Raw genomic sequence first — 25,876 nt, 5'->3', positions numbered from 1 at the left:
CACTAAGTCAACATGTATTCAAATAGTATTTCCACAAGGTCTGAGTGTGGCGAGAGCTGACAGGCTCACCTCAAGGTAGAAACGGGGGCTCTCGGGCATGGTGGTGAGGGCACAAATGGCCGCCACAGAGGGGAAGGCACACACTAACACAAAGACACGCCAGCTATGGAATTGGTAGGCCGAGCCCATCTGGAAACTCCAGCCTACAAGAGAGAGAGGGGGGAGGTGTCAGAGAAAACAAGAGCTAGCATATAGGCAGCTGCAAGACAGTCATATACTGTAATCAACTGGTTGTATGCATTTTTTTAAACTGTAGTGATTAAATACAGCATTGCAGTGATTTGTCATATGTTTGTTATATTTGTTTTTAGCCAAGTCACCACTATTTGTAAATGTGACAAACCCATTTTATTTTCACTCTTTCACCAGTGTAACTGTATAATATGCATGTCAAACTTGCTTGACACAAAAAGGTTATTTTATTTAAACAGAAAGAACGTCCACTGAATTTAAAACATTCAGACATTTTCAGCCTCATTTGGTCTTTGTCAAGGTTTGTGATAATGAAAATCAAGCTTTTCTTATTTGTCACAATTGGACTATTTTGACTAAAATTGACTAAAAAACAAAACGTCTGCAGTTATGATTTGTTAAGTCAAGTCAAGTAACATTATAATGAAAGCTATGTTACAATGTGTAATAAATCATACATTTACTATTGTTTCATATGAGTTATGTAACATATATACACCATTCAAAAGTCTATAGATCTGCTTTCAACTACATTACATTTTTTAAACTATTATGTGTTTATATACTTCTTATAAATGTAATAATAATGTCAGCAGCACATTAAAGGGGCATTATGGAGTTTCCAGCAGCCACTAGTGGTGCGGTTTTAAGATTGCTACCAGACATGTGCTCATCCGCGTGCTCGCTTGAACTCATGAGTGAGCATAATCCGGAACAACGTTCCCGTCACAGAGGCAGATCAACATCGGCTCCGTAACGTTACTTCATTCAGCGCAGCGAGCTGCATATCGGCACAATCCTCCCAGAAAAAAAGAGTGACAGCGGCTATAGACAGGCAGGGAGACAGCTTCGCGCAATATACTGGAAACTCAGGTAAAACCCTACTGCAACGTTGCAGTAATAGTATTGAACTAATCCATGCTCGTTACATGATCATGGTACATTTACTGCATTTAGCCGACCTGCTACATCGTTAGCTCGCCTGCTGCTTTCGGTAACTATCTTTACTATCTGTGTATCTTTCTCCGGAGGCTCAGCAATGTCAACACAGCTAAATGTATTGGATGATAACAAAACGGGTAGTGAGCTGGACTGAATATTATAATGACATTGTGTCACACTTTATAATAATAAGACCGCAGTAAGTAACTTTACTGTAGTGTTAGTGCATGGCTCTTCCTCTGGGTTGTATATTATGTGGGTCACGTTAGTTACAGTGACGGAGAGGTGGACAAGCTGTTTACCTGAGTATTGGTAAAACCACAATATACCTAAACTGAACATTACAAAGCAAACAGCGGCAGGTTCGAGCTAATGTAGCGTTAGCTGGTTGCTCTTGGCTGCATCACTACAGGCTAACGTTAGTAAACAAATCGCTCCACATTTGATTTTTACCGTTACATCCTTTTCTTTCTAAATCAACTGTGGTACACAGGATAGTAACATGGGTCACGTTAGTTGATGAAGTAATGTGGAAAGTGATACAACGTTGTACCAGATAACATTAACAACTAACGTGACTTTCTCTGTGTTTCTCCAGCTTTACTAATGCTCACTTTGTTCTTACTCGACATCATCTGAACCTGTTTGGTCTGGTGGGCTTCAGCACATAAACCTTTATTGTTGTTTTGTATCCTTGCGTGGAGCCTGTGTTTTGCTGTTTAGCTAATTTTATAAAGTACTTTAGTGTTTAGTTTTTATGCTACTTTTTACTTCCACAACACTACATTTCAGATGAAAACGTAGTTTTTACTGCACTGGATTTATTTCATAGAAATGGTAACTTGTTACTTTACAGGGCTGTTTAGCAAACTGACAACAAGCTGGCGTTCACATTGCCTTAGACAATGATTTCCTGACAGTGATTGATTTGTTTTTCTCACCATAGTGTGGGATGATGGCCCAGGCCATGGCGGAGGCATAGATACCACCGATCATCCAGAACATGCAGAGCCAGCTCAGATGCTCTCCTCGCTTCTCCTGGGCCAGGAACTCAGAGTAATAGGAAAACACAATGGGGATGGAGCCGCCAATACTGTGGAGTAAAGAGGGAGGCAGGAATAAAAAGGGAAAGACATTTAAAAAAGAGAGAATGAGAAGGGATCCGCATGTAGGAGCAGCAAATAGTGGATGAAATAAAAGAGATGAGAACAAAAAGGGGAAAGACAAAAGCAAGAAAGATGGCAATGGTAATTTACAAAAAGAAAAGAAAAAATAGGTAATGTGAGGACAGAAAACAGTGGAAAGAAAAACAATATAACAAAGATGGGGGGAGAAGAAAAAGCAGAAAGAAAAACACAATAAATGAAATTTTTTCAGAAAAAGCAACAGGAGAGTGTTACAGACAACCGAGTAGCCATGTAGTTGATTAAGGATGATTAAAACCACCAATAATGGCCTGACTTGAATGAACTGAACTGACTGCAATCAATAGCGTCATCTTTATGGCATCTGTACATGTTCCATCACAACAATCTACAATCTACTGGGAACTAATGCCGGGAACACATTCAGAGTTCTGCAGTCAAACAGTGGCAGTGTTGTTGATAAAATGACTCAGTTTGGAAAGGTTTAAAGTTCGCCACACTGCAAATGACAGCAATATCCATAATGACTAGGTCACTATACACATTTCACCAGAATAACATTTACTTAGTTTCACAGTCTGAAGATTCATGACAACATGATGTCATATAGATATATTGCTAGTGTTGCCAAAACTCAATAGGCTATGAATGACCTACTGTATCTAAAACATCTAAAACCATGTAAAGGTCGTGTTTTAAAGTCAGAACCTGGCAATCAGAGCAAGGGTCGCCATTTCACTGACATTTTGCCACAGCCACCAGCATTCAATAACCTTAATTATGAGACAACAAACCCATTAATTATTAATCTCAAATAATGAGTGTGACAGCAGTTACATTTATATGTCTTTATACCCAGCCTCAATCCGAAACAGTTATTTCAGGCTCTTTGTATGGATGTTGGGGACATAAATGAAGGAAATTACTTCTTTAAGTGCAAGTAGACAAAACTGTTAAAACACAATCTGACACTTGATTGCAAAATAGCTCCTGAAATGCAGCAAACATCACAGACATCCACGTATCAGAGGGTTGATTTTTTCCTTTTAATATTCGTAAGCACAGTATATTTGTCTGTGTCCTGACATGTGGCATTGCTCTGCTTGTCAAGTCAACAGATGACCCACAGTGGTCGTGACTGTCTCATTTCCAGCCCTGGCTGCTGTGCCTGCGCGTGACTCATCTGTCTCCTTACCCCACACCAGAGGCCAGGCGGCAGAAGAGGAACGAGACGTAGCCCTGGACGAAGGACGAGAAGAAGGCAAACACACTGTTGATGGAGAGGGAGATAAGGAGGGTCTGCCGACGGCCAATCCGATCAGCCAGGCCACCCCACACGAAGGCCCCAACCATCATCCCAAGGTACACGATCAGACCTGAAAGGAGGAGGGAGAGGGAAACAAAGCCATGGAAGAAAGAGGGGAGAGTTGGTGTTTCGGTAAGAGGAGGGAGGAAGAGAGTTATGGCAGGGGAATGGGATGGGAAGAGATAATGAGGGAGGATAGAGAGACAGAGGACATGATAATGAAGTATTACCAATACGGTCCTCATATCCACTCTAGATTTCCAATGCCCAGAAAATTTGCTCATTTGGCAGCTTTATTATACTACTGAAGTATTTTGCATAAAGCACAAAACAGAGGCAGAGTAATAATCTGAATTGCATACATAGCAGAGAGGTTGTGGGGTGAAGATCATAATAATAATAACCTTTTTAATACAGCACTTTTACAAGTTATTCAAATATAGAAAAAAAAAAACAGAAACAGAAATGGATTGTACAAAAAACGGCCACTTACTGTAAAATGCTCATTAAATGAAAATAAATAGTTTTTAGCAAAGAAAGTCACTGAGCTAGCAAGACCGCAGACTGACAGAGAGAGGACCGGCAGAGGGAAAATCTGAACAGGGAGATGGTTTCAGAATTGGTGGGTCCATTAACATAACAATAAGATTTGAATCAATGATAACTCTTAACATCCTTTTGGTCCCAGCAACATCTCACTTGACACAGTATAGACTGAATATCATGGAAAGAGCCGGTGCCTTCTTTCCCGCACTGCCAGGGAGCAGACAGGCTGATAAAGGAAACAAACAACACCGTTGTCAACCCAGTCTTGTGTTTTGAGGTGCTAACACGACTCACATCCCATGCACTTATCCAAGCCAGCTTCTCTCTGTCTGTCTGTCTCTCTGGCTTTCTCTCTCCCTCTGCAACACACACCCGCAGTGACACAAGTTATTGGTGAGATTGCTTAAATGAATAAGGAGTAAAAGTCTGGTGTACTGCGCCTGGTCTTGACATCTGTGTTTAAATCTATGCTATAGTATTTTTATCAAATGATCAAATTCAACCCAGTGAGTCCAGCATGAATACATGTATCTCCACTGACACTCTATTCGGATTGGACAGTTAACACAGTTCACTGTTTCACTTCTAATCATGATGTATCAGTGTGCCAATAAGATGATACTACCTCAATACCGCAGGGAAACACATGACTAATCAATTGACAAAATAAACTCAAGGTCCACTTGTTTCAAAGCTGTCAGCCATATCTCAATTAAGTTTTATATAGATTAACATGGATGAAAAGTGTTCGGAATAAACATACACAGTGCCATTACAATGATGATGCAGCCCTGTCACCCGACAAGATCATCAACATTGGACAATTCTGCAAAACCCTGGATCATGCTCAGTTTGTTTTATATCCTATGGCAATGTTTTTCATGCTTTCTACAATATCTGTAAGACTGTCCTGACAACAGCATCAGTCATGTCCCAAAATGACATGTGTTTATATTCAAGTGAGAAAGACCTCTAGCAGCTGTATTAATTATGACTGGAGCAAAGGAGGAAATCAGGTGACATTATTATAGAGTGACAAAGTCCACATAGGTAGGAGGTCAGGGTGGATGGATGATACAACAAAACATTGGCCTTTAACACTGGAGATCGCTGTTTGTTTCCTGTTTCCAACTTAAAGTCAGCATTGTTATGTATAGTATGTAGTATGACCACGATTGTTCCATAACCTCAACCACATATTACTGTAACCATGATGACAAAGGTCACCTAAACTTAACAAATTAGTCATTTTAACCAAGACCATGATCTAAACCACGTCGTTGTTTTGGCTAAACCAAAACCAAACCGTATATATCGTAAATAATAAAAAGTATACTGTCACACTCTGCCGGACAGCCATTCTTTGTGTTGCACTTTTTAGTTAGTATTTTCCTTATAGTATGTTGGGTTTTGGGGGTCTGTCTTGTCTATCGTCTAGTGTTTGGTAACCCTTGTCATGTCTGTTACCCCAGTTATCCCTCTGCATCTCTGTCTCTGTTTTCCCCTGCTCTCTCTCCCTGCCTGTGCCTCATTAGTCTCATGTCTTTCACCTGTGTTGCTCCCGCCCTGCTCGTTAGTCCCTGTGTGTATATATACCTGGTGTTTCTGTCTTGTCTTTGTCGGGTCATTGTATGTTGTCACCCTGTGTAGCAGTGTGTCTCCAGCCTTACTCGCCGTGTCTCCCTGTTACCCTGCTCATTTTGGATTCTGGTTTTCACCCTTTTGGATTTCTGTTGGACAGCCTATATATAGTCTATCAGCCACTCTGTTTGTAAGTGTGCTCGTCTTTTGTTGTATTAAAACCCTTCTGAACTGTTCCTGCTGGCTTTCGTGTCCTGCATTTGGGTCCTCCAACCTACTACCTGCTTCACCATACAAATCCGTGACATATACGTCTGAGACAGGATGTGAACTTTAGTTGAAAGTCAGACTCCCTACACACCCATCTACCACTGCAACCATTTCACACCCTTCATTTCTGCCTAGTCACATAAAGGGCACATATGTGCAGAATCTTTCATTATGGAAAGAAGTCCTAGGATAATAGGCTGATGAAGTCCATGCGTTACAAGCTTACAAGCCAATTCTCATTAAACAATGATGTTAGTCTCATAATATTTCAACAGATATGTGGGATAGATTTTAAATGTGCAGACGGTTTTGAACACGTTCAGAAAACCTGCTGAAACACAGGAGCTGTCCTGGGGCTGTATTACAGAAAGTTCCTATCTTAAGTCTTAAATTAAGATTAAGAGTCTAAGATAGAATTTTTCTCAATTTGGTATTACAGAAGCAAATCCTAACTAACTTTAGGAATCCTATCTTATCTTACTTCATCCTATCTTATCTCAGGTTAGGAAATCCTAAATACTTGATCCAACATCGGTTATCAACTTTTATGTCTGTTACCTAGTAACCAATCCCACTTTCCTCATTTCGCCGAGCTAAACGCCTTTTTTCGCTGTTTTTTGGTAGAGATTTTTTAATGAAACATATACTGAAAATGGAGCAGAAACAACAACAATTATTGAACTTCAAGTCAGATGACTTAGAGGTGTTTGTAACCTCCGCCGACAAACCCAAATTCACGTAATCCTTAACTCAGGAGATTAAAGAGAGAGAGTGGGACACAGTCTCCGCCGCATATCTGGCATCCAGCGGAGCGCTGATGCTGTTAAAAAGAAAATAAGTGCATTTACAGTGATATGATGACACTGTTGTGTCCAAAGAGCAGATGAAAACGCTGGTGGCTCCTCTGTGCTCCCTCACTGACCCCGGCAGAAGGCTACTCTTCTTGGGAAAGTTAGGCTAATAATGACATAAAAAAAGGCTAATAATAATAAAGGCTGCTGGCTAACGTCATCATGTTTTTCATGTATTTCTTGAATTTAACGATCTCCTCCTATCAAAGACTTGCATTAGGATCTGTTGACATTTTGTTGATTTTGTAAAAGCAAAGAGCAACCATGTGGATTAAATGAGTTAGCAAACACTACCTGGTGGAAAAGTAAAAGTTAGGACAGCTAAACAGTTCTCCTAAAGTTAGGAGAGTTTATTTAAGATTTTACGAAGTTAGGATGCTTCTGTAATACACTTTTCTTATCTAAAGTTAGGAAAGGAATATTGACTTAGGAACTGTTAATCTGTAATGGCCTTTTTCCTAAAACACTTCCTAACCCTTATTATCATGGTTACCAAGCAGTTAGGATAGGATCTGCTTGTTAGGAAATTTCTGTAATACGGCCCCAGGAGTTTATAACTGAATTAAAATCAATTAATTCATTATTGAGGTGAAGAAGGCACATGCTTAAGAGGTTACTTCCCCAAACAAAAGACTCAAAAGATGAGGGAAGACTAAATCATGCCTGCATGTGTGTTAACTCACTAAGATTTATATTAAAGGTTCAGGGTCTAAGTTTTAGTGGTATCTAGTGGTGAGGGTTGTGAATTGCAAGCAGCAGCTCACAGTGCATTCACATGCTCCTCGGATGGTCCCATTTCTTGAGTTGTGAAGTCTTCTTCCAACTTCAGTGTGTGTTAATGTGCTATTAAGTTGGAATGTGGAAACAATATGGATGCTACTACAAAGATTTGTTGGATTAGCATTATCAGAGCATATAAACAACATGCAGACATCTAGTTCACTCTACATGGACAGTAAACTAACCGTTAATATTGCAAAATATGCATAGCAATATGTGATTTTGCACAAATCAAAGTTCTGTATACCTCTTTATGTCCCATGTACATATTATTTCTTCTTTTGCAATAAACATTTAAGGAGGTAAATATTCTGATCATTCCGACACCACATGAATGCACCATCACATCATATATGAGAAATCTGATCTACAGGAGAAAACATATCTGAAAGCAATACAGAATGCCTGAGAGCTTTAATCTATTTTTATTTTAGATTTAGTGGCAGGTGACAATTTTTTAATTGTCACCTGCCTGCCACCTGAATTTTGAGTTTCTCTTTACATAAATGAAAACATTTCCACCATAAATCGGTGCAGGAAAATTCCCCAGAATACAGGAAATGCCCAATGCTCAAACTTTTCAGAGAATTCAGCATTGAAGATTTCTTAAAAACAGTGTTAAAATTTGTCTTGTGAGCTAATTGTCTCGTCACACCCCTACTGGTGTGAATGATCCCAATAGAAAAGCCATCATGGGATCAATTACACAAGAAAACAGATGGGGGGGGGGGGGGAACTACATAGGCTTTAAACTGATCTGTTGGATCAGCTAAGATAATCCATTACACAGTCTAACAAGCTAACTGCTGGGATGATGAAGTTGGACCCACAGTTAGTATTCGCTAGAGTCATAATATTGAGGGAGAAAAGGGCAAATTTAGCACCGAGGATGGATATTCTTGACTTGAAGAGGTGTGTCCTTTTCTTTTAGATAAAAATTCCTTTCAAAGGCATTGTGTGTGTTTGGCTATGTGTGTGCGTGACTCATTCCCTCTGCCGGTCCTCTCTCTGTCAGTCTGCGTTTTTCTGTGTAAACACCGCAGTGCCGAATTGGGTAAGGTGACTTTCACCTTTTGTTTGATTGATTGCAGTGGATTCATTGTGTGCATACGTTAGTCTGATTCCATGATCCCATTTGTGTGTGTGTGTGTGTGTGTGTGCGTGTGTGTGTGTGTGTGTGTGCGTCATAGAAAGTAAGAGTTTAGTGTGTGAACTCCTGTGAGCATGTCTATGTCAATATTCCCATTTTGTCATGTACTGTAAGTGTGTTCTCTTATTCTGTCTGTGCATGGGTGGTGTGTGTGTCTCTCTCTTTATGCGTGTGTGTGTGTGTGTGTGTGTGTGTGTGTGTGTGTGTGTGTGTGTGTGTTTCACCCTGGCAGGGCAGAGAGACAGCTGTAAGCCGTTTCTCCTGACAATACTGCCCAAAGCAGCAACAATGAGCCAGTGATGATTACCAAGCTCAATAGCCGTGTTAGCCGCAATGCAGCAGCATCGAGGTTGATGGACAGACAGACAGAAAAAGACAACCAGAGTGACCAGGATTGGCCACAGTATCTCTTCTCAGGTCTCTCTAAGCTGCAGTTTGGGAATCTGACTGCTGTGCTGACCTGTCACTATAACTAGATCACTATCTCTCCCTCCCTTGTTGGATTCTGCTATCTGTGTGGCTGTTAGAATGCATTAGCAGCTTCATTTGAATAAATGAATAAATTTATCTCATATATCTGAGGGGCAAAATAATTGATTTTGAGTCTTCACTTAAGTGCAAAGCTTGATCAGTTTGTGACTTTGGCATTTGGCCACTAAACAACATCAATTAGGACAATTACAGAGAAATTATCTCAAAAGAAAAAGAACAAGAAGAGTAAATGTTTGCCCTGAAAAGTACATTTTTCTCAGATGTCCTATACAGGCACACAATAGGCTCTTTTGAGACCATATTTCTACCTAATGAGGTACAACACAGTTTCTGATAACATATATATATCTGATATATATCTGTACCAATTTAGCCTGAACTAAAGTTACTTAAGGCCTCTATAATCAATATTTTTAATCCATTAACAATGGATTACATTACGACTTGTATGTGAAATGTGTAACTTGGGGTTTTACAGCCTGTAACTTTACTGTTTGGTTCACTGTCCACACTCACACGCATCTGTTTTAAACAGAAAAAAGTAGCGGCTCAATATCAAGCCATTTCCCTCAGGAGTAAGTGGAGACGAAGGTAAAGGGAGAGTGAATATTACATTTACCAGGTGGCCAGAAAACACTAATGTTTTTCCATTTTCATGTAAATAAGCAGCTGTTTGCTAAAAAGTTTGCTATATCAACTTAAAAGGTGATATCTTGTCCATGTTGTGTTTACATCTAGTTTATACTGCCCTCTAAGTGGCCCAAAAAAATGTTATTGCATGGCTAAGTCACCTCGATCAGGGCTACCGAATACTGCAGTGGAAAAAGTAACTGCAGAGACCGAGGTCTAATTTACAACTGGTGGGAAGCTAATCAAGGATCCCTGTACTAGTTGTTCTTTTCATGTGACCCCTCTTGAGAACAAATGTGGGAGTTACCACCAAGGACTGCACACTGTAATCGGTGGGGAAATGGGGGAAAATGCCCTAAAAAGGCAGCACGTTGATTTTGTGATGTTTGGTAGGTTACCTCCACTTGTAGACTGCCTAAGCAACAAGCCTTTGTACATGTAAAAATATTGTGATTCTAATTTCTGAGTGAACAGTATGTTTCAGTGTCATGAAAACAGCAACAAGGAGATTCAAAGGTCATAACAAGGTTTGAGACACATATTCTGCCAACAATGATTCTGCTGTCTGCAGCTTTTGCACTGTAAAACATCCAGCAGTCATAAGCTGCCATATTGCTTCATGTTACATTCATTTGACATTTTCCTAATGGTTGAGATTATGTTGTTTTTAGTCCAGGGCTTTTCTGACTGTTGGTATGAGATGTTTCTTAAGCATGTGGGGCTTTTATCACCTGTCAGTTTCTACATTTGTTTCATGTATTTACTATGCATACATATAGCTGTCCCCACGACCCTGTACGCAGGATGGACATATAGCTGTGTCCTAATGAATTGCTACACCTAACAGTAATCTGTAGGGGGAGTCCAATGTCACAAACAACTATTTTGTCTTCCATTTCATAATTCGTACGATATAAAATATTATGAGATACTATAAAATATGCAAAATAAGAGGGATTCAGAAAGGATGACAAAGCAGGAGTCTTCAGACAGCTGAGCACCTCAGCACTCTGGAGAGGAAGTGGGGGAGGGGAGGATGAAAAAGACAGACAAAGAGGAGGGGAGGATGGTGGCCAATCTGCCCAAAGGCTTCTGGGTGGTGTGTGTGTGTGTGTGTGTGCGTGTGCGTGCGTGCGTGCGTGCGTGTGTGTGTGTGTGTGTGTGTGTGCGCGTGTGTAAATGAACATGGAAAGAAAAAGTGTGTGCCACTGCAGGGTTGTGTGTTTGTGTACATGAGTGACAGAGGGGGCAGGGCAGGGGGCCACTATTAATAGCCAGTTTTCCCTTTCTGCCAGAATGCACAGGGCTTTTTAAATGAGCCTGGGGGGCTGAGGCTCTTCAGCACTGGAGGAGAATGCAGTCCCTCATCAGTTGACTTGGCCAGTCAACCATCAAACTCCTCAGTGCAAACCGATGAAAGCTGAAAAAGATAAATTATTTCATTGTTTTACAGCAGTAGTCTCACCAAGTGACAGTGAGTGCTGGGATGTGAATGCTAAACACACCAGCAGCTGGTTAATACACCTTTAAAGGATGGAAATAACTTATACACTCATGGGCCACTTTATTAGGTACACATATTCAATTGCTTTCTAACACAAATAGCTAATCAGCTATTCAGATGGCAGCAACTCAATGCATTTAGACGTGGTCAAGAAAACTTGCTGAATTTCAAACCGAGCATCAGAATGGGGAAGAAAGGGGATTTAAGTGACTTTAAATATGGCATGGTTGTTGGTGCCAGGCGGGCTGGTCTGAGTATTTGAGAAACTGCTGACCATGTCGACATATAGCAATTTTGAATCACTTTGGAAAAAAGCGTCAACTAATTGATTAATTATTATTATTAATTATGCTGCAACACAGACTCAATAGGTACTTTTAGGGTTAGATGGAAGTTCCCACTCAGGACACTTGTGACTACAATCTGTGAACAAAAATAATGCTACATTTATTGACTGCCTAGCAATAAATGTCATTAACATTTATTGCTAGGCAGTCAGAACATAAAGTTGCTTCATGGTGGTCTGGACAAATGTCAGGAGTAAAATTTGTGAAAACTGAATTAGTAATTTTACGACACAAATCATTAAATATGAAAGTGATAAAACATTTTAAAAGATATGTTAACAGAAATATTCCCTGCACTAATGGCGTAACAATTTGGTCTCATGCTATTCTTGTTGGTCCATTATTTACGATATCTATGTCTCAACGCCTTTCTATTCATCTTCATTCTACTCGTCCACTGTGTGCAATCCATTTATGACCGCATTGTGTCCATCTTCTGATGGCTATTTCCAGGAGGATAATGCAGCATGTCACAAAGCTCAAATCATCTCAAACTGCTTTCTTGAACATGACAATAAGTTCACCGTACTCCAACGGCCTCCGCAGTCCCCGGATCTCAATCCAATAGAGCCTCTTTGGGATGTGGTGGAACGAGAGATTCGCATCATGGATGTGCAGCCAACAAATCTGCAGCAACTGCGTGATGCTATCATGTCAATATGGATCAAAGTCTCTGAGGAATGTTTACAACACCTTGTTGAAAGTATGCCACGAAGAATTAAGGCAGTTCGTAATGCAAAAGTAGGTCCAACCCACTACCACCAAGGTGTACCTAATGAATAGGCCAGTGAGTGTAAGCTGCTTGATTGAATTGTTACCTGCATACATACAGCTGTGTCACAGCTCTATGTTTTGACAATTCCATCAAAACATTACTGCCAACCAAGAGAAAAAATTATACCCTCTGCCGCCTGATAGCTTGCATATTTATTTCCAAAAGTTAGCGGAACACTAATATGCAAGCTTAACTACTTTCTGACACCCGTTTCCATCCAAAGTAATGTACTAAAATTCCGTTGCAAAAAAAAGCTAGTCTAGCAGGTTACAGCATCCAACCTGGTTTGCCAAGAGCCAACAAATCAAACAGACACAGGTAGTTATTCTCTTCCCTCTTCTCTTCATCCCTTGTCTTCCTTAGCCCTTAATCTCAGTTCTTGATTCTATGTTCAAGGAGACATTCTGATATACCAAGGTTACTTTTAGCATCAGGAGCAACTGCGCAAAAGATTTCTCAAAAAAATAGTGCATGTAGCTGCAATGCACAAAACATACATCTCAGAAGCAATCTCCTAGAGAATATCTAACAGAAGTATGGTTAGAAATATCAAAATAATCAGAGCGCTCTATATATGTACTAGAAGTTTCTCTTCACGACAAGGTTGTCAGTGCAGGAAAAGTACACCGAAAGCTCAACAGCGTGAAATCTACTTGACATTAAAAGTACTTGTGTTTATCTTAGCCAAAAATCAGCTCCCAGTTTCTTCTTCCCATTATGGCAAACTAACTACGCTGTATATGCAATCTCTGCAGCTTCACAACAAGGTCAAATCAATGACAACCACTCTGTGCGCTCTTCTGCTGCATGCAGTGTCTCCTCTAGCTCAACTAGAGCTGCACCACAGGCATCACTGCTGTCATTTGAAGCATCACTCTGGGTTTTCTACTCTTAATTTCCTGATTTAATTTTAAATGTCTATTGCTGGAAACATGCAATGAATATGGCATCTGTGATATGCACTTACCACATTTAACAAAGTCAATGATAAAGTTAAAACGGCAGAGAGTATGTCTTTCTATATGGAGGGTTTTTTGTCTAACCAGCAGTGATACGTTTCTTCCATTGAATTCTTCTCTCTGGGTACATATGAATGATTTCTGCTGTGAGGGATTTAATATTCTGCAGGCGATTACAGCTCACACATGTGCAGATGCTCACTCTCACGCACTGCACACACTTACAGTACAAACGCATGGACACAATTCAAGTGACAAAGTGGCTGGCACTGTGACGGCAGAGGAAACTCCATTTGGAACATGAGGAGAAGAAGTAGTAGTAGTCAGGGTAGGGGTGGGGGTTGGGGGAGCGGACACTAGGAATCATGGGATGCAGAGAGGCATGAGCAAAGGAGGCTCTCTAGCATGAGTCAAGCAAGTTACGTAACAGGGAGAGGGGAGGGAATCAGGGGCCGGTTGTATTGCCTTAATGGCTCCTCCCTAGCATGACACAAACCTAGCCGGAGAGAGGGGAAGGCAGAGACAACAGGGGGGAACAGAGAGACAGGCAGGCAGAGACAGCAAAGGGGAACAGAGACGCAGGCAGGCTGAGTGATAACTGGGGGAACAGACGGAACACTTGACAGGCAGACATGAGGCAAAATGAATAACCGACACAGACAGAACACATGTAACAAAATACCAGACAAGAATCTAACTTCAGACAATAACAGAAACCCATGTAAACAGACAAACACAGGGATCATAACAGACAAAACCTAGATGAGAACATAGAACTAGAACACAGAGTACAGAGCAGACTAAACCAAAATGATGCAGAGAAAGAACTAGAAGCAAATACTACGACATGAACTAAGGCACAGGGCTAGGACCAAAGATATGGAACAAAAACCCAGACTCCCCAACAAGACACACAGACAGGATCATGACATGCACATACAAACTGATATCGACATCTGACCAGACACAGTCACACAGGCTGGTCGCTGTACTGTCAGCACTGCAATCTATACCTAGTCCTGTGCATGGACCATAGGAAAATTATACAACCCAGTAACTAATTAAAAGCATGGATGCCTGCCAAATGTAGCTGTGTGTGTGTGTGTGTGTGTATACAGTACATACTTCATGTATTTTCTTGTGTGTTATGTATGTAGTCTCATTTTCATGGATAACGTAGTCCCATTTTACCATAAAAAATTGCACATTGTAACTACTAAGTATAGTGTAATGGCAGACACCTAGGTTGTGCAGTGAGTAAACCTCGCACTATGACACCTTAAGAGACGTGCTAGCGACAGACACCAGAATCCTTCGGATTTAGCCTCCTCGTTAGCATGTCATCCTCCAGAGTCCACACTGTGGAGTACAACCTCGGTCCGGTTACAATAGCCTAATTGTAAGTGTGTTTGTTTCTGGAACACCCTCAAACATGGTGTAGGAAAACTTGAGCAGAAAATGTCCAAATGAAAAAGGCACTTCACTGCCCACTGATATGGTACTGCAGCTCACTGACCAGCAGCAGACGGTTGTAATAGAGCTGAAAATGGACCTACTGTACTTGATCAGCAAACCCTTTATGAAAATCTAAATTTAAACTTCTGTACTGCATGTACAAACCATAACCTTTTAAAAAAAGAATAAAACTGAATTAATTTGTCATTGTGGCAGCAATACAGTTGAACAGTCAAAACCCTGGACAATTAGATAATTAGATCTCATCTACTATCTCATCAGAATCAAATAATGCAACTGAACATTTGAGTCCATATATTGAGAGATATTGTAAAGTTTATGACACTAATATTTGGATTAATTTAGCCCAACAAAACATTTCAGACTGTCATCTCATTTCATCTATACTCATAAAATGCATACTTTAAAGAATATTTGAATTTGTTATCCTCAGGAGACCTCTGGCTCGTGTTCATGGTGTCCTTGCTGGGCAGCCAATGACAGATGGTGAGGCAGGTTTGGACTCTGATTGAACATGGTGCCCTAAGGCTGGGAAATGATCACGAGGTCTTTGCCCACTTCACAGCATACAGAAACGACAGACAAGCAACATATACTAGGAGGAGGCAAACAGGAAGAAGACAAATAGAGTGCCCGCAACCACCTTCACACACACACACACACACACACACACATATACTGTCCAGCTAGAAAACAACTGAACTGAAGCAGAGAACATTGTGTTTGGATAGGCTGAGTTCGATTTAAAATTCTAGTGCTGTTCAGAAGCTGCACGGGCAGTTGAATCTTAAACAGCTGTAGTTCCTCTGCCAGTGAGGCTGTAGAAAAGCAATTACTGGGGGATAAGCTGCAAAGGTAACTGCTAAGATAAGACAGAGATAAAATGTGAAGCAGTGGCATAAACTCCAAAAGGAGACACTGAGATGAAAATAAACAGAAAAAGGACACAGAAGACAAAGAAAACAGCTGCTCAGTGGCCAGAAAGACAAGATTGTGTTAGTACTGCAGAGTTCTCACGAGTGAAATCCCTTCTCCCATTTGTTTTATAAACTTTTTAATATTTGGAAGCAAGAGATTGATATCTGTAAATCTTACCCAGCATGCCCTTGTTGGGCTCAGATAGACACATGTCCTTCTCTGCACTGGGCAGAACGAAGCCGACCACAAAGATCTCCACGCCATCAGCCATCAACGCCAGCCCCAGGACAAAGTAGAGTGTCCACTGGAATTTCCCATGGCCACACTCCTGCAGGATGGTCTCATACTGCTGAGCCAACTCCTCCTGGTCTTTCCTCCTCTCACTTTCGTAGGCTGACAGATCCCTGAACTGTTGTGCCTGGGCGGCCGCCACACCATCCATGTCGCCAGCCTTGCCCGAGTCAGCCCTCGGGATACCCTGGTACTCTCCTTCATAGATCTCATCATCCTCGTCGTGTCCTTCAGTGGAGTCGCTGTGACCTTCATCATCATTGGCCCGGCTGTCATTTCGGTAATATCCGCCGTCGTTGCTAGGCACAGCGCCATAGTCGTCATCATCATCATCATCGCCCTCAAAGCGTTTATAGGAGCGTTTGGTGTACTCGTCGGCCATTTTGTCCACGCTGCGCCCCACCTTCTTGCCAACCTGTTTCTTGGCCACTTTGGCAATGTCCTTTGCGCCGCGGATAAAGTCGGAGCGGCTGTCCCTGTAACGCCCGTCGTCGTCCATCTTGGATGTGGAGGTGGTGGTCAATTGCTGCTAGGAATGGGATGTATCAGGAGCGGCCCAAGCACATGAGTGTGCAATGGGGATTTCTGTTAGCTGATGAATTCAGCACCACGGACAGCTCCCTGCTCCACTGCACTGCTGCTGTTGAACTTTGGCCAGCGTGCGCTCGGATACCAAATCCTGTGGAAAAGCAAAGAAATGGTTTGTGTGAGCATTATTCATCCCACTGGCAGTGTCGTGCATGTAAAGAAAAAATATCTATTGTAAGCACATTTTGAAACAATCTAGACAGAGTCAATGTGTACTTAAACACAAAGGACCATTGGCATTCAGTTTGTGTTGCCATTTGCAGGAAACATTATCTGGATCAGCACTACTGGCTGAAAAAAGGACATGACAGCTTGAAGGTGCTCTCTCTCTCTCTCTCTCTCTCTCTCTCTCTCTCTCTCTCTCTCTCCCAGCACCAATCACATTGTGGCATTTACAGTGGAGCACCGCAGAGCTAACATATAATAGACCGGGGTGGCGATGGATCAGTGGATAAGAGACATGCCTTTAGTGTGAGAGACCTGGACCTGAACTGTTGCGAATCCACCAATGTGTCCGTGAGCAAGACGCTTAACCCAGAGGCGTGTGACCTCCGACATATAGCAATTTTGAATCACTTTGGAAAAAAGCGTCAGCTAATTGATTAATTATTATTATTAATTATGCTGCAACACAGACTCAATAGGTACTTTTAGGGTTAGATGGAAGTTCCCACTCAGGACACTTGTGACTACAATCTGTGAACAAAAATAATGCTACATTTATCGACTGCCTAGCAATAAATGTCATTAACATTTATTGCTAGGCAGTCAGAACATAAAGTTGCTTCATGGTGGTCTGGACAAATGTCAGGAGTAAAATTTGTGAAAACTGAATTAGTAATTTTACGACACAAATCATTAAATATGAAAGTGATAAAACATTTTAAAAGATATGTTAACAGAAATATTCCCTGCACTAATGGCGTAACAATTTGGTCTCATGCTATACTTGTTGGTCCATTATTTACGATATCTATGTCTCAACGCCTTTCTATTCATCTTCATTCTACTCGTCCACTGTGTGCAATCCTCACCTCATCCTCCCTTCTCAAAACCCCTTCCATCGCTACTTTTAATTTCCTGCCTTGATTAACTGAGTACTCATAAAGTTGAGAAGAGATAAACACAGCACATGAGCAAAAAAGGGCCATCATGAATCAATCACCAGGCCGCCATGCTCTTTTTAGTGACACTTCAGTCACTGTGACGCTGCCCTTGTTTGTCTCACTGAGGAGGACATGCTGCGCCAAAGAAAAGGCTGCAAGCACTACAAATGGGCAAAACAAACTCAGCAGGGAGAACATCATTAGCATGTGTTTCAGTGAGCATTTGACTATATTGCTATTGTTCAAATTGCGGCTTTAATCCACACACAGCATTGATGCGTGAAATAAATCAGTTCAACACTTGTTTTTTTTAGTCTAACTTAAACAACAGGTTCAGCATTTTTGGAAATACTGTGAGATTCTTTCTAGTTGAGACTTATATCAGAAGATCAATAGCACTCTCATATCTGTATGGTAAATGTGAAGCTACAGCCAGCAGCATGATAGCTTAGCTAAGCATTAATAGGTGGAAACAATTAGCCTGGCTCTGTCCAAAGGTTTAAAAATCTGCCTACCAGAACCTCTAATGCTCACTAACAAATATATTGTATCTTCTTGGGATAATTCATACACAGAAATGTAAAAATGACAAGTTGTGGTTTGACAGGGGTACCTTTCTCTTCTATTTCTTGGCTACATTGGGCAATTGTCTCCTGGCTCTAGTGTCATACTTAACAGACATATATGAGAGTATTATGAATTTTTTAGGAGCAATAATCCATTGTGAGGACACATTATACAAACTGTATTTAAGTAACAGCCATCAGCTAGGGATGCAGCGATTACCGGATTTCACAATAAACCGCGCTTTAAAATGTCACGGTTAACTCCTGGTAAAGGCTCCGCTACACCAAGTGTTTCTGTCGCACAAAACGAAACTGTTGCAACTTGCACAAAACAAAAACAAAGTTCAAGGAGCGGTGCACCAGCTTAAAGTGCCATGCTTAACAGTGACATGGTGGCTACTACTGTACACTGGCTAAACAATGGCATGGGGACCAAACTGTGAAGCTTTATTTCCACAAAGAAACGACAGAAGTCGGCAGTGTGGGAAAATTTTGGGAACACCAAGACTGATCTGGGCATTACTGAGGATGATGGATCACCTGTTCAAAAACTTGCCATTAATTGAACACTGACGCAGTAACAGGGGCAGTACGTGATCTTTAAAACCGCTGACTTACTTGCGTTTTCATCCCAAAAATCGGCTGATTTGTTGCTAAAAAAACAGTAAATATTGCCAAAATATGTACATTCGCCTGGTATATTTTGAAATAATTGTGTGATAACTGTTGTATTTATATTTATTTTCATCAACTTTACAGTTATAATTGTATTCCACGTATCTTATGATGGTTTATTGCATTAAAAATATAGCTTTTTTTACCAGGATGAAAATATCATATTTTTCTTTATTACATCTACATTTAGTCTGTAATGTTAAAATAAATATGTTAATTTACAATGGATTTATATTCCTCAGCTTCTGACTTTTCAAATGAGACCAGAATTATGCAACTAGGCCAAATGGTTAAGGAGTTATTCCTGATTGGATATGTTATTTTAGTCATTTTTCCTGGAAATATGGGCAAATAGCTGGAGGTTTCCAACAGGTTAAAAGGCTGCTGCTAATGGAGCGAATAACTACAGTAGATTAAACTTGATGCAGCACCTGCGGGATCACCACCCAGCTTTGCACGCTCAAGTAAAGGTAATACATAATAACTGAGTTAGATAAGATGGCAAGTTGGTAGGGAATTAAATATAAACGTGTCACTTACAATTGATGCCGTAGCAGTGAAAGTGCAACGTAAACAAAGCCGCTGTACCCCTTCCGACCCACCGCAAAACCAGCACCGCTGCACTATGAGGCCCATTATTTTCAACGGCTTGTGCCACACCACGGCAGTTTGTTGCTGCGACGGGCAATGTGACGAGCATTATATAAGCATAATTGTTAATGTAATTCAATAATTAATCATTAATTAAATATTAATTAATTAATTAATCGTGATAATCATAAAACCGTGATTATTCCTCTCACTATAATGGTACCAACAAAATCTGTAATCGTTGTACCCCTACCATGACTATTGACTAATGGTCAGTGTTGCTGATCTGGGAAATGCACACAGCACCGTATATGAGCACATTTTGTGAAACCAAAATGTGGCCTAAATAAAAGCCTGTAATCTAAATCAGACAAATTATGATTTAAATTAGAGTTTGGTACTCAAAAAGGATTTTGGTTCAACACCGCAAGCCATAACCTCAACTTGACATGTCCAATGTCTCTAAGATGAAAGACCGTTTACTGCTTGTGTGCAACAATTGCACCTCTCCAGCACATGTGCTCATCAGACCAAGCAGAGAGGATGTGTCCCCAGTGAGCAAGTCTCGAAGGGATCGAATGCAGCGGCAACAATTCCATAGTTTCGCACAGACTCTTTAAAGAGAGCAGAAGAAGCAGCTCAGCATGTGGGAGAGAGAGAAGTTGTTCAGCCTGAGGGAGCCAGCAGCAGTTAACAACACAACCGTAAACACTGCAGAATAGCGTCATGTCAAAGGGCACTGTCCAACCCTGTCTCCTAAACTGTTGTTATTCATTTCAAATAAAACTTATTTGCTTGGTACCTCGTTTTTCATGTCCTGTCATATACCTGTTTGCACTGAAAGTGCAAAATGAAAATTTATGTTAGTTTTCATTCCTGTATGACGGCATTCTTCAGTGGTTGATACTTCACAGTTGTTGTTTGTCTGAGAAACCTAAAACCTCTTGCAATAAACAATATAAAATCAAACTGCAGACAGTGCCAATAAGTGAAAGACATCACAGAAAACTTTTAATTTCATGGGTTGTATGGTGAAAGGCAATTCAGAGTTTAAAATATTCCAACTCTTCCTCGGTTCACTGCCCGCAGTAATAACAAGAGCTGAGGAAGGTGTTGCAGGGGGAACTGCCAATTGTTCCGAGAGCCCTTTATTCCAAAACCACAATATCCTGAAAAATGTCCCACTGGAACAAAAGCCCATCTGTCTGATGGCCAGTTATCCTGAAAACAAATGCCCATTCTTCTGAAAATACACACTCTCCTTGCAGTTGTTAGTTCAGTGACTGGTGGCACTGTCCATGATTCTGAATCAGCACAAATATTATCCATCCATCCATTGTCAACCGCTTATCCTGCATACAGGGTCGCGAGGGGGGGCTGGAGCCAATCCCAGCAGACATCGGGCGCAAGGCAGGGTACACCCTGGACAGGTCGCCAGTCCATCACAGGGCCACACATAGACGAGCAACCACATTCACGCTCACACTCACACCTAAGGACAATTTAGGGTCGCCAATTAACCTAGCCTGCATGTCTTTGGATAGTGGGAGGAAGCCGGAGCACCCGGAGAGAACCCACGCAGACATAGGGAGAACATGCAAACTCCACACAGAAAGGCCGGGGCAACCAGGGTTTGAACCCACGACCCTCTTGCTGTGAGGCGACAGTGCTAACCACCGCACCACCATGCCGCCCCACAAATATTATAAATATTATTATTTTATTAATTTTAATAGAGGGCACTGGTCTGGTCTGCCCTGGTCTGGTCTTATAAAAATCCATCTTGCTCTCTGACAGGCAGGGAGCAGAGCGCACATATAGGCACATTCTTTAGAAAGATTCTATGACTATGAACATTTCCATCAGTACTCAAGAACTCTGGCTCCATGTGGCTTGCAAGCCTTGTGAATCTTGTTCCTCTGTATAAACGCCAGTTTCATAAAAGAGGCTCTATACAAGATTTTAGATAGTTTTTGGTGTCACTTTGGTGCATATACCCAATGAGTTTGTAATTGGTCAGCCAACCAGTTCATTTCATTGGCTGTTGATTCTGTAAGATTGTAAATAATTCCATTGTGCCTCACACATTGCATGAGCCAAGACTTAAAACTCCCTAATATAATATTAAAAATATGTTTGATTTTGTCTGAACAGCCAAGGCTATTCAGGTACACCCCTAAAGGTCTGGTTCCTGAATTGAACCAATTTTGATCAATTTTCCAACTGGTCCAGTTTGTGTTCACAAGTTGTAAACACAAGTCATCTTGTGGAAACATCATTCAATTATTCATCATACAGTCCGCAGGTTAAAAAAAGGCTATTAGTGTCCTGTTGATCTTGTACATTTACAAGCATTCCAGTATCCATGTATGTGGCATTGAGTCGTAGGCTTTCTTGTAGTCAATCCAGGCGGTGCACAGATTGGTCTGCCTGGTCTTGCAGTCTCGAGTGACAGCTCTATCAACCAGTAGCTCGTGCTTGGCTCCCCTGGTATTACTGCCCATTCCCTTCTGGGCCCTGTCCATGTATTGAGCCATGTGCCTACTCATCTTAGCCGCTGTGATGCCTGACAGGAGCTTCCATGTTGTGCAGAGGAAGGTTATTGGCCGGTAGTTGGATGGGATTGTTCCCTTCTGGGGGTCTTTCATGATCAGGACTGTCCGTCCTTGGGTTAACTATTCTGGGTGGGTACCATCCATCAGCAGTTAGTTCATTTGTGCCAGGCGTTCATGGAGTGCAGTTAGTTTCTTTAGCCAGTAGGTGTGGATCATGTCAGGGCCTGGTGCTGTCCAGCTCTTCATACCTGCCACTCTTTCTTGGATGTCTGCCGTTGTAATGGTTACTGGATCTTGTTCTGGGAGATTGCTGTGATCTGTTCTTAGATCCACTAACCACTGAGCATTGATGTTGTGGGATGCCTCTTTCTCACATATGTTCTTCCAGTACTGTTCAGTCTCAGCCCTCGGTGGATCTGATCTTGTGTTATTACCCTGCCACTGAGAGTACACTTTGGATGGTTCGGTGGAGAACATCCTGTTTATTCTCCTGGCTTCTGCTTCTCCCTTGTATCTCTTTAGGCGGGTAGCCAGAGCGGTAAGTCTTTGTTTGGCAATCTCCAGAGCCTCAGGTATCGACAGCTTGTTGTATTTCTTAGGTAGCCCCAGTCCTGATGTTGTACCTCATCATTCTCTAGTTGTGATAGGAGCTGCCGTTTGCGGATGTTAGAACACAATAGTAGCATTGCATCAGATCCATATTTTCCGCTCTAGTCCATGAATGTCTTGTTCAAGTAGCCCATTTGTCATCAGGTTGCCCTGGTTCCCTAACACCTGATGTAGACCTTGTTAACCCGGGCGACGTCCAAGACGGTATGGCTCTTGTATTTGCGGTTTCACTTATGCCTGAGGTAGGCTGGTAGCATTAAGGACCTTGCCTAAGGGTCCACCTGGATACCCCCACCCTGACTGGGAATTGAACCCATGATCACCTGTACGACTGAGCTATCCAGGAGCTATATATAAATATATATATATATATATCAATATATATATCAATTGTAACTCGCTTTGGATAAAAGCCTCAGCTAAACGAATAATTAATTAATTAACAGTGATTTTTACAGCTTAAATGAGGACTATCCACTTCCAATTTTATCAGCTGTAGCTAATGTTAGCTAAAAAACGTTAACTCTGTGTGGGATCCATCTCCAATCAACTTATTTTTAAAACGAAAACCCTGGAAAAGAGTCTTGCATTTGAAGGCTACATGATAGTGTGCTAAAAGACTGAGCTAAAGACAGATAATGTACTCACCAGTTAATGAAACATGTAGAAGACGTGGAAATAAAGGAACAACAGTGTTCTTGTATTGCTCTTGCATTATAGTAATGACAAGTAAACATGTAAAAACCAACTGTTATTTTGTTCTAACAAACCTGTTTTGTTTACATTATAGCAGATAAACACAGAGTTGAATCCATGCCATAAGCTTTTAATCATAAGGGCTTCAATAATACCCTTTACTTTATTGTTCTCTAGGATAAAAGGCACTAACAAACACCTTGTTTACCTCTGAAATATTATGCGTGAGACAAGACCACTTTATCATACTGTGTTCACGTTTATAAAATCTTGGCAAACAATGGTATCATTATGCCCCCAGTGCTCTGTATTTAGTGTTTCAATAGGAACTAGGAATTCTAGGAAGTGATCAGATTGCATCAGTATAATAATCAATAAATCAATAAGCCATGCAAGTAATGTCAGGCACGATGGACAGGCAGTGTTAAATTATACATGGTACGCCAATAAATGTCAAACTAACCTTGTGACAGTATTTTTACCGTGGATACTGTTCATTAAAATGCAGTATTATTACCACTGATACTGTTCATTAAAATGTATTAACCTATTTGTGTAACAATATCTGTTTAAGTGTACAGTAATTTTTGTAGCAAGAAAAGAACAGCAGATGTTACTAGAAAAGAGGAGGGAGGGTAGCAGGCAGTGGGGAGGCAGGAGGGAGGGAATCTCTCAAAGCTTGGAGCCTCAGGGGCGTTTAAAAGACAGACTTCTGCCAAGCCACCATCACATGACCCAAAGGTCTGCTGGGACAACTGAGTTTCTAAGAACACGCTCATGGAAAGCCAGCTGAAACTAAAACCCAAGAGGAAGTGAGGAAGTTCTGTTAGTGCTTCTCTGCTTGTCAGGATTTGGACAGAATAATATAATAAATACAGAGATTACAGAACATAAGTCTACTTTAGCATCTCTTTGATCAATTGATACTGTGCAATGACTGCATCTTTGGCATGATGAAATTAGATGTCAAAAATTGAAAGCTTTAAAAGCAAGGATTCACATTCAAGAGTTTCAAATTTAATTTCCTTTTTGACAAATTGGACTATTTCAAGAATTGATGTGAATATTTACAATTACATATTTAAAAATAAGAATGCCCTTTTATATTCTCTAAGCTTACATGTTTACATGCTCACAATAACAATGTTAACATGCTGATGCTAAGCAGGTGTAATGTTTACCATTTTATGCGTCTTAGATTAGCGTAGTAGTAACATTGGCTTATTACACAAAATACTGCTGATGCTGATGGGAATTCATTCCTTTTGCAGGTATTTGGCAAAAAACAATGTTAAATATGTAAAATATTGGGCAACTTCATTAAATAAAATTTTGACCTGATGATGAAAAGTTGAGGGAAGTTACAACAATTCACCCAGAGGGGGAACATAAATGTCTGAACAAAATTTCATCAATCCATCAAATAACTGTCAAGACATTACACTCAAAACCACAAATGCCAGCCTCATAGTGAAGAATAGTCAGAGGATAACCAAAGTCAGTAGGATTAGTCCTCTGCGGAGCATGGTTGTTTGTAAAATTTATTCAATTATAATTTCCTGAATAGTTGCTGAGATATTTTAGTCTGGACTGAAGAGGTGAACCGACTGACAGACCGACTTTTCCATCGCTCGAGCCACGCCATAAAATGATTATACTGCTATTTTAACATAGCACAATTAATGTTCTATTCTTCAATGTCTGAAATAAATTGAATAGTATACCATATATAAACACCACACCACTATGTTGGATTGAGCTATTGTCTTTTATGTTTAAATATTATTTCAGACAAGCAGCAGACTTTACAGGTTGCTGAACTGCACCAGTGACCAACATTTGGGGTCACAAACACTTCAGGCTGTGTAAGTGAGGGAACAGGAGGCCAGGGATGAATCAATTTCCCGTGTACACAATGACTAGAGCCTCAGTGGTATTGCCTTTGAGTCAGGTCTTGCTCAATTTCTCATTTAATAGCTCTGTTCACACTGACTGCTATACAAATATTTGTTGCTGAATAACACTTATTTATACAGTTATTGGATTTTCAGCTTCACAAACATCCCTTGGGCCACAGGCTTTGGATGGGATTGGACACAAATGTGGGTTTCAGGCTGAGATCAAATTATATGGGCCAGAGTAAAGATCTATCGTACCTCTTACGGTTTATCTGCCATAACTTAGTAATCCATCTACCTATTTATCCATATCTGCCTATCCTTCTTATACTTCTATCATGGTCATTTGGAAAAAACTAATTGCAGCTTTTTTGTTT

At 40.8% G+C, this 25,876-nt stretch overlaps 1 protein-coding gene across 1 annotated transcript in view; it reads right to left on the bottom strand.

Annotated features, from left to right (window-relative positions):
- The window catches only part of sv2a (synaptic vesicle glycoprotein 2A), a 51,044-nt gene that overhangs the window by 11,474 nt on the left and 13,694 nt on the right, over nt 1-25,876 (bottom strand). Inside the window, exons 2-5 of the mRNA XM_046045465.1 lie at nt 16,102-16,894; nt 3,535-3,715; nt 2,136-2,287; nt 70-203 (exon numbers count right to left, since the gene is read on the bottom strand). Coding sequence (XP_045901421.1) covers nt 70-203; nt 2,136-2,287; nt 3,535-3,715; nt 16,102-16,714 — 1,080 coding nt within the window. The 5' untranslated portion in view covers nt 16,715-16,894. The remainder of the gene's footprint in view (nt 1-69; nt 204-2,135; nt 2,288-3,534; nt 3,716-16,101; nt 16,895-25,876) is intronic.

The sequence above is a fragment of the Micropterus dolomieu genome, linkage group LG03 (genome assembly GCF_021292245.1).
Source record: "Micropterus dolomieu isolate WLL.071019.BEF.003 ecotype Adirondacks linkage group LG03, ASM2129224v1, whole genome shotgun sequence".
In the NCBI taxonomy this organism is placed as follows: Eukaryota; Metazoa; Chordata; class Actinopteri; order Centrarchiformes; family Centrarchidae; genus Micropterus; species Micropterus dolomieu.
Note: the sequence above shows the minus strand (reverse complement) of the source record. Positions and strands in the feature narration are given on the sequence as shown.